The following is a 10,335-nucleotide window of genomic DNA, read 5'->3' as shown; positions in this document are numbered from 1 at the left end:
CACACTAACAGAGGGAAGAAAACAGCTATCAAACCCTCCTATGAAAAGAAAAGGAAAAAAAAAAAGAAAAGAACAAATGAGTCTGAACTATGATGGCAATGCAAAGAATACTTGGATGATTTCATCAAAGGAAAACTTGTTGCACAAAGATGCGACTTCCCTGAAGCTGAGCTTGGTGAACCAGCTTGGTGCCCATGCCATCTTAGGTGAGGCATGACTCCAGCAGTACAACTCCTGGACTCTGTCGTGTTGTGTGCTGTAGCACTGTTTGTTGGTTTATCAGGTTTTAACAGTAAATCTCACGAGCATAATAAACACACGGAGGACGCCATTCCAGATTCCAAGCTCAAGTGATTATTACTGGAATCTCTCAAATACATCATGAACATGCATTATGCCACATCTCCCTTTCTTTGTAGATGATGGACATTTTCAGAAAGCATTCCCTTTCTTTGTAGATGGACATTTTCAGAAAGCATTACAGCTTAAAACTTGAACATGTACTAAAATAAAAATGAATATCTTTAGTTTTTTGCTTTTTTTTTTTTTTTAAACAAACAAAAAAAAAATGATAAAACTTTCCTTCCAGAAACAACTTCAATGTTCATTGCTGTCGTTTTTCAACTAATTACAAACTCAAAACGAAAGGTTTTAACTTCAACCTCCAATTTACTAATTTAAACCAAATTAAATTTTACTTCAGCCTGAAAAGATTAAAAACTTAAACACAAACATTTTAGTTTTAACTTTGTTGTTTGGTTATTTGGTTGAGTTAGGCAACTGTGCCATTGAATTTAAACTTTGAAATTGTTTAAGTATTTAAATCAAACTTGGCAGCCGTGCCTTTACATTTTGACTTTAACTTTATTTCAGTTAAATTTGGCAACAGTCTTCCTTTTCAAAGTATGTGCTGCTGAAGATGGTCTACTTCTGTTCAGAACCAGGCTGATCATCCCAGAGACGCTGAGGAAAGAAATGAAATGAAATGAAATTATGGTGCTTAGAGCCTCGCCGACCACTAAGGCCATTTCAAGGCTATCGCAGCGTCAATAACTACTACAAAAAAAAAAAAAAAAAAAAAAAAAAAAAAAAACGAGCCACCACTTCAAACTTTCCACTAGACGCTGAGGAAGGACATTCTGGAGAAGATTCACACTGGGCACCAGGGGATCGTGAAATGTCAAGCATTAGCAAGAGAAAGTGTCTGGTGGCCCAAATTGTCTGTACAAATCAAGACAATGGTACGGAACTGTTCTGTGTGCATCACAGAACGACCAACTCCCCCAGCACCCCTCATTCCTTCCGAACCACCAGCCTACCCTTGGCAGAAAGTCGGCATGGACATCTTTAAACTCAAAAAGGAGAACTACTTGTTGGTTGTGGACTACTACTCTCGCTACATAAATTTTGCCACATTATGCCACACTAACAGAGGGAAGAAAACAGCTATCAAACCCTCCTATGAAAAGAAAAGGAAAAAAAAAAAGAAAAGAACAAATGAGTCTGAACTATGATGGCAATGCAAAGAATACTTGGATGATTTCATCAAAGGAAAACTTGTTGCACAAAGATGCGACTTCCCTGAAGCTGAGCTTGGTGAACCAGCTTGGTGCCCATGCCCACAGCCCTGACTCAACAGACTGCATTCTCTTGTGGATTACAGGCATGAGTGTAACAAGACCGTGCATCAAGAATAAGGCTGATCACTGTACACACTCTGGGTGAGTGTTCTGTTAGAATGGTAGGTTTTTGTTTCTTTCAAAGCACCAGTACCAATAGAGACAGTGGGTGCGAGGCCTTTGCCAGACTCAGTACCTGTGGCGGCAGGGGAGACAGTGAGCCAGGCTAGTCACTCTTTGTACAGAAGAATATATGTGCGTTGTGTTCCAGGGTTGTGGCCAAAGTCAGTAGGGTCCCTCCTAATAGCGTAGGTTCCCAGCCTGCTGCCGCAACAGTTAGCGTAGCCACACAAATTAGACAGTCAAACAAACAGACATACTAACACCTCATGCACACACTGACATGGACATGCAAAGCTGAATTGAAGCTACAAAATCAATACAACCCTCTTTCGGACCAAGATGACTGTGATGATATGGACTACCAGGACAGCCCTGAGATGGCCTAAGTGGCCGGCTGGGCTATAAACATCATCAACATGAACACAATTTCTCAGTGGAATGTCAGAGGTATACAAGCTAGATATGAGGAACTTCTTACTTTCTGCTGTGATAAAAAAACCAGCTGTACTGGCCATCCAGGAAACATTTCTGCCGGATGGTAAAGATTTTTCTATAAATGGCTACCACATTGAAAACACACCAGCAGATGTCACTGAAAAAGACGGTCTTACTGGAGGCGTAACCGTCACCCACAAACACATCCCTCTCACCACAACTCTCCACCAGTGCCGCTGACGCAGGTACACACATCACAGCCTTCACCAAGACCAACACCCGCACCACAAATGGCTCTCAGTTTTGTGCATGACTGATCTCCCCTACAGCAGCCACGAGGGATATCCACTCTGCGTGTGCTGCATACCCCTCCAGGCGGGGTCAGCTGGGGATGGGAAGGGGGTAGCTGGGAAGGAAATGAAATTATAGTGCTTAGAGCCTCGCCGACTACTAAGGCCATCTCAAGACTATCGCCGCGTTAATAACTACTACAAGGATAAAAAAAACAAAAACAATTAAAACGAGTCACCACTTCAAACTTTCCACTCCAAAGTTTCCAAAAAAAGCTTCCATAGTTTAAAACCTTCAAATCTGGTTAAAAATGTTCACTTCTTTTAAGAAGTCCATCAGCGCCCACGGAGAGACATCACGAAACAAGGTCTTCAAAGAAACTGCCGTGTAATGTCTGTGTCTAACGTCATGCAGATCCCAACAGTCAAGGAGCACATGAATGTACAATTATTAAAACCATGACTTTCAAACAAATACACCCACGTAAACTTGGCAAAAGAATGAGACCAGGAACTGACGATTCTGACTCTGATTCGGAGGTCGGTGAGACCTCTGTATATTGACCGTCGTGGCTTGTGGTGGAGGGCGCTGAAGGTGACAAGCCCTTGTCGGCTCTCAGCCCCCTGCCATCCAGAAGGGCTTCCAGTGTCTAGCAGGCTCACTGAAGTCTGTCGAGGCTGAGGAGCGGAGCATTTCTGGTAAAGATAGCGTCAAAAGGCAGACACAGCTTCTGCTTAAAGCGACCACTTTTGTGGATAGGGCGGTGAAGGTTTCCCCTCACAAAGGACTGAACTGTTCGAAGGGGGTCTTCAGATGCCGTGAGTTGAGAGGAGTATCTGAGGCAGAGATTAAGTGTGAGCTGTCCTCTCAGGGAGTGACGGATGTTTACAGGGTGACAGTAAGGAAGGGGTCAGACAGAGTCCCGACTAACACATTTTTCCTCACCTTCTGATGCCCGAATGTCCCCAAGGACATACGAGTCGGATACCTGCTGGTGAACGCAAGTCTGTATGTTCTGTCCAGATGAATAAGAATCTCCTGCTCCAAGTGATCCAAGAAGTAGCAAAACATTTCAGGGTAACATTTGAATGTCAGCTGCAAGACTTCCTTCTAAATCAAATGGAAAGTATGGCAGTGCTCCTGACCATGAAACCAGACAACCCATGAACACGAAACACTGTCAACTGACCAACTTGTTGGGGAAAGCTTGTTTTGCTGCTTTGGACCATTCAATGTTCAAAAACAGACAGGCTACACTACATCACCACAGCACACTAAATCTTGGGAAAAGAAACCACCCAATATCTGGCTGGTTAGCTTCCAAATCTCCAGAAGAGCAATCATGTCTTTTAGCAAAAGCCAAGAAAATTGCCCCAGAAATTCAGATGAGGAACAACCATGAGCACCTGATAATGCTGGAAGAGCTGAATGATGCCGCAGTGGAACAGGAAAGAGCCACAGTCAGCAGCAAGACAGCAAAAACAGCAGAAAACAAAGCACAAGCGCATGGTTGAAATTGAGGCTCAGGGAGGTGCATGCATGTCAAAGGAGGATGTAAAAAACCTGGTAGATAGCTGCACAACCAAGACAGAGAAAATGAATGTGCTGAAAATGCAGTGCCGCTTCTACAGGGACTTCTTCAATGCGAGACTGTCCCTCTCAAATCTACAGCCTGAACAACTTGCTGCGAATTTGACTGAGTTTTTGTCATCACTGTCACCTGCTGCTTCTGTCAACCCTCTGACATACACTGATCCACATCCAGAAAATCAAACTGCTGCTGTTGAAGAGGAGATGGATCTGGAAGAGATGGAAAATGTAACAGAAAACATCAATTTCAATTTCCAATTTTCCAACCAAGGACAGTTGGTTGCGGCCTTCTAGTTCTATGACGATGGTTTCTACATTGGTCAAGTTTTGATAGTTCATCAACCAGACCACATAAGAGGACCTTCTTAATGTGGACATCAAATCAAATCAAATCATGCTGCTTTGAGCCTCGCCAACCACTAAGGCCATCTCAAGGCTATCGCCACGTTAATACCTACATGAAGTCAAGGGTAAAAAAATTTACAATAAAAACAAGTCACCGCTTTAAAATTTCCACTCAAAGTTTAAAAACCTTCCATAGTTTAAGACCTTCAAATCTGAATAAAAATGTTCACTTCTTGCTGGTGAGTGCTGCAAAAATCATGACGATTCCAGCAAGGCCATGGAGGTAAGAGCTGCAGAGATCATTTGGCGATGCTCTGAAGAAAAATTTTGTTTTCGCTATATTGAAATGCTCAGTGATGGAGACTCGTCTGTATTCAAAGCTGTCCAGAATGTCTACCATCCCCTGGAAGTGACCAAGCTTGAATGTATAAATCATACACACAAGCACATGGGAACTGCCCTCAGGAAGCTGGCCAAGGAAGAACAGTTAGGTGGGCGTGGCATTGGGCGGCTTACTGAGAAGAAATGTGACATACTGCAAGACTACTATGGCAACGCAATCCGTAGCAACACCAACAACATTGACAACATGAGGGGGGCAATATGGGCTGGACTTTACCATTCCATGTCTACTGATGAGGAGCCCCACCACCGCCAGTGTCCACAGGGCCCAGAGAGCCGGTGCTTCTACCAGAGGGCACTTGCTCGCGGCGAACAGCCTGGCAGCCGCAAGGACCATGCATCGTCAACTTTTGTTTCAATCGATGTTGCACATAAAATGATTCTGGTGTATCGACGCATGTCTGATGAAACGCTTCTCAGAAAGATGACTCATGGAGGGACCCAAAACACGAATGAGTGCCTGAACTCCATGATTTGGGGCCGGTGTCCAAAGACCTCCTCCATGGAGATGAAGCGGGTGGAAGGGGGCGTGGCAAGAGCAGTAGCTGTATTCAATGAAGGAGCCTTTGAGTTGGTGAAAGTCATGAACAGCCTCTACATTGATGTGTCCAATGTCACACTTCAGCTCCTTGCTAGCAAGGACCACAGCAGGATGAGGAACGCAGATGACGCAGCTGTTGGTGACGCCCATCAACGTCGGAAGGACTACGCCGTGGCACGACGACTGAACATCAGGGAAGAAGATGCAAGGGCCAGAGATGTATATGGAGCAGGAGAGCCCTAGGGATGTACAGCAGAGTATTATTTGTGCTATGTGATTTTTATTTTGAAGTGATGAATTGTTTCAACTGGCTTAGTATTCCATTGTACTTTGTCTTCAAAGTCATACGACTCCAATGAAGGATTCTGCTCTTCTTCATCATACTTCCCGACAAGATCAGATGTTTTGTGCGCCATGGATTACTCATCTTCATGCTCAAGATACATTCCTGCACCTTTTGGGGATTATATACCTGCAATCTGATGGAGGAACAAGTGAGGGAGGGATGAGACCAAAGGTAAGAATGTTCTTGTCTTTCTTCATTTTCTCAAATTCCGCATTTCACAACATATACACACATTCATCTGAGGTTTGTTCATTTATGTGGAGTAGTAGACTGTTCCCCTTTGGCATGCTGCTTTTAGGTGCTTTTATCTTTATTTCTAAAGAAGGGTTTTGGTTTTTCTTTGATTTTGTTGCATATATGCTGATATTTGTAAATTATACCGTTAAAAAAAAAAGTTCATTTTTAGGATTTTTTTCATAAAAAAAAAAAAAAAAAAAAATTTGGCCTGTATGATAAAAACCTCTCTTGCAAACAAAGATAATATGAATATCTACATAACAAAACAAACAGCAAAAGTCTATGTCCAACACTTTTCACACAAACTCAATAACAAGTCTTTTGTTTGGGGACTTCTGATTTTACCTCCGACATCGGCAGGTACCTTTCTTAATGGCATTTAAATATTGTGTTTTATTCAAGTGTTAAAAGTGACATCCTGTTGTGATAATCATCGCCTGCCGTCTGTGTGGATCTGGTGTATCACCTGTGTTCGTATTTTGTGGTGCAAGTGTGTTCATTGTGAGCAGCCCGCAGGTTAGTGCTGTCAGTGGTGTATACCAGGCCCAGCCACGTGTTCCGCCATGGCGGCCGGCATGGAATGCGAGCCGGTGTTCGTCACGGTGAGAGCCCTGCCGAGCTTCAATGGCATGCCTGACATTATAGACTTACGCATAACAGCAGAGAAAGTTACGGGTAGAGGCACCATCAGAGGTGCTCAACGCATTAGAGGTTTGTGGCGCCTTTACCCGCAACAAAAACAATTCAGAGACAAACTGCTGATAGAGGGCATTGATTTGAGTGGAGTACACATATTTATTGGACAAAAACCCTTTTGCCTTCAGTGACAGTGACGGTGAGGAAAAGCCAGCCACCAAAGTCTGGATTTCAGACATCCCACTGCATTGTGGAAACAAAGATATAGAAACGGCACTAAGAAAGATAGGGTCAGAAATTCGATCGCCTATAAAGAATGAACTTGCAAGAGATAAAAGCGGACAACTGACAAAATGGGAAACGGGGAGGAGATTTGTTATTATCTCCACCCCAAAAGAACCTCTACCCCCCAAAACAAAAGTCGGCATCTTCCATGCCAGAATATATCATAAAGAACAAAAGCAGGGACAACAGAAAAAATGTAACAAATGTTTAACAGTGGGACACATTGCGGCAGAATGTCCCAACCAAGTTGTTTGTTTCACATGTGGTGTTGAGGGGCACAAGAGGGGGGATCCTGTGTGCAAACCACCACCCCACTCCCAGGCAAACACACAACACACCACAGAGATGTGTGCTCAGCCAAGCAGTGTGCAAATGAAATGAAATTATGGTGCTTAGAGCCTCGCTGACCACTAAGGCCATCTCAAGGCTATCGCCGCGTTAATAACTACCACAAGGATAAAAAACCAAACAATTAAAACGAGTCACCACTTCAAACTTTCCACTCCAAAGTTTCAAAAAAAACAACTTTATAGTTTAAAACCTTCAAATCTGGTTAAAAATGTTCACTTCTTTTAAGAAGTCCATCAATGCCCACGGAGGGACATCACGAAACAAAGTCTTCAGAGAAACCTCAGTGTAATGTCTGTGTCTAACGTCATGCAGATCTGAACAGTCAAAGAGCACATGTTTCATGGTGAGAGGCTCATCACAGGGAATACATCGAGGGGCCTCCTCCCCCTTCAACAAGTAAGAATGAGTAAAAAGTGTGCCCCAAACAACGCATCCCTTTGGCTCAGACCTCTCCTAAGACAAGCGGCACACATTGGCCCGCGTGTGTCAATCGGCTACCCCTACGTGGGGCTGGGTCAAGACTGGCAGTTTGGAGGCTAGCGAGGATAACCCCCGTAGTGCTCTGTTCTCTGTCCCCGGGAGCTGGGCATGATCGGGGGGAACACGTTGGAGCTAAGCTATGAGTCGTATATCCCTCCCGAAACCTGGAAGGGGTCAAGTTGGTGTTCCCTTGACCCTGGCCCCTAAGTTGGACCCCATGGTGGGTGGGTAAGGGAGGGATGAAAGTACAATTATTAAAACCATGACTTCCAAAAAATCACACACCCCTAACTCGGGTAAAAGACGAAGACAGGGAACCGACGACTCGGACTCCGATTCGGAGGTCGTTGAGAGCTCTGGATTTTGGCCATCGTGGCTGGTGATGGAGGGCGTTGATGACAACAAGCCCTTGTCGGCTCTCTGCCCCTTCGCTATCCAGAAGGGCTTCCAATGTCTGGCAAGATCACTGAAATCTATCAAGAGGCTGAGGAGCGCAGCATTTTTAGTTCAGACGGAATCCAAAAGGCAGACACAGCTTCTGCTTAAAGCGACCACTTTTGTGGATAGGGCGGCGAAGGTTTCCCCTCACAAAGAACTGTTCGAAGGGGGTCATCAAATGCCCTGAGTTGAGAGGAGTATCTGAGGCAGAGATCAAGTGAGAGCTGTCCTCTCAGGGAGTGACGGATGTTTACAGGGTTAAAATTAAAATTAAAAATATTGCTTAGAGCCCAGCCGACCATGAAGGCCATATCAGGGCTATCCACCATTCGAAGTTTGATCACCGCAGACGGGCCACCCCAATGTTTTCAGCTTTCTACAGCACTGTGATCACTCCATGATAAAAATTTCACAACTTTTGTACTAAATGTTTACAGGGTGACAGTAAGGAAGGGGTCAGACAGAGTCCTGACCAACACATTTTTCCTCACCTTCTGCTGCCCGAATGTCCCCAAGGACATTCGAGTCGAATACCTGATGGTGAGTGTAAGCCTGTACGTGCCGTCCCCTCTATGATGTTTCAAATGCCAGAAATTTGGACACGTGAGAGACCGATGCAAGGAGGAAGAGGCGCGTGGCACCTGTTCAAAGGCGGCACACCAGGGCGAATGCGTCAGTCCAGCCCGTTATGTGAACTGCGGAGGCGGCCACCCGTCCTCATCTAAAGACTGCCCCACCTGGAAAAAAGAAAAAGAAATCCAGAAGGTGAAGACGGAGAAGAAAATATCGTTCTCTGAGGCCCATAATCAAGTGGAGGCTGCATTGCCTAAGGCGTCTTACACTTCTGTTGTCAGACCCAGGATGGTGGATGTTGCGATCCAGGGGTCTAATTCATGGATCGAGACTATAATAGTCCCGGACAATGACGAAGTCTGAGACTTCATAGTCCAAGACTAAGGCAAGTCCGGGTCTACGAGAAGTAAGCTATTCATACAGTCAGACTTCACCTCTGACAACGAAGTCGCGGACTACGTGTGCGAAGTCTCAGACTACAGAGGTCAAGCTATTTTTAACTGGGGAAAGTAGTTTCGTTTCATGGAAGATGGGTTTCTTTTTCCACTGCGCATGCCAAGTAGCACAGAAGTATTCATTTCCGCTTCGTGTTTGTTTTGATCAACTTTCATCAACCTTTTGACACATTCGGCTATGGAATCTGCTAAAAGGGTAAAGAAACCGAATTTTTCGGATGAAGAGACTGCACTGATGCTGGAGGAAATTTCAACGGAGGCAGCTTGCCTGTTGTCGGCCTTTCAGACCGGTGTGACGGTGAAGAAAAAAAAAAAGAGATTTGGGACAGAATAACCGATAAAGTGAACGCCATAGGAGGGAACGGGAGAACGCAGGAGCAAATAAAAAAGAAGTGGAAAGACTTGAAAAGTTCGGTCCTCTGAAAAAAACAAGAGGCATCACGAACAGGGGGAGGTGCGCCCACACCATCAATCCCTTTTGAGGACATTGTGATGGGCATCCTGGGCTCAAACACCAACCTGACTAGTGGCATTTCACAAGGTAAGGTAGCTTTGCTTACTCAGTGTGTTTTTGTCTGAAAGAGTGTGAAGCCATAAGTGTTAATACACACTAATCTAAGGCAAATATCCTTGCACTGACATAACAGTGGTTTGTCAATCAGCTGTGTCATCAATTGACCAACTGCATGCTGAAGGCATTTAGTAACAAAACAGAAACATATATAATATTGTCTTTTCTGATTGTGTGCGTCTATCCTATGTTGTGGAACATAAGTTGCATGGATGGGTAGGGGGTGGTGTGTGTGTGTGTGTGTGTGTTGTGTGTGTGTGTGTGTGTGTGTGTGTGTGTGTAGCCTGTTGACTGGTTGTGATAATCTGACAGTGGATTTGACATCATAACATGATTCAGTTACATTGAAAGAAATAACCTTGCTATTACAAAAAAAAAATAAGAAAAGAAAAGAAAGGAGAGCAACCAAGCAACCAACCAACCAAACAAAAATCAAATCCGCAAACCCAACATATTGTTGTGTTTTCTTTATTTTTTTTTTAACCTTTCTCAGTCTGACAATTTCAGATGCAGAATATAAATTATTTATTAATACTACAGGCATAAACTAAGTCTCAATATAGTATAAATGAAACTGTTTAAAACACATTCAACAGGATTGATCTTTTATTAACTGC

General features: G+C 44.1%; 1 protein-coding gene and 1 long non-coding RNA gene across 2 annotated transcripts in view; one reads left to right on the top strand and one right to left on the bottom strand.

Moving 5' to 3' along the window:
• Positions 1-202: 202 nt before the first annotated feature.
• LOC143289182 (uncharacterized) overlaps positions 203-10,335 on the bottom strand; it is a 45,618-nt gene continuing 35,485 nt past the window's right edge. The window contains exon 4 of the long non-coding RNA XR_013056198.1: positions 203-963. This is a non-coding gene — a long non-coding RNA (uncharacterized LOC143289182). The remainder of the gene's footprint in view (positions 964-10,335) is intronic.
• LOC143289181 (uncharacterized) lies at positions 4,314-9,578 on the top strand. The gene has a single exon (XM_076598107.1). It carries the CDS (start codon positions 4,681-4,683, stop codon positions 5,587-5,589), a length of 909 nt encoding a protein of 302 aa, XP_076454222.1. The 5' UTR covers positions 4,314-4,680; the 3' UTR covers positions 5,590-9,578.

Source organism: Babylonia areolata, chromosome 13 (genome assembly GCF_041734735.1).
Source record: "Babylonia areolata isolate BAREFJ2019XMU chromosome 13, ASM4173473v1, whole genome shotgun sequence".
NCBI classification, from domain to species: domain Eukaryota; kingdom Metazoa; phylum Mollusca; class Gastropoda; order Neogastropoda; family Buccinidae; genus Babylonia; species Babylonia areolata.
The sequence above is the reverse complement of the archived record's forward strand: the minus strand, read 5'-3'. Positions and strand labels throughout refer to the sequence as shown.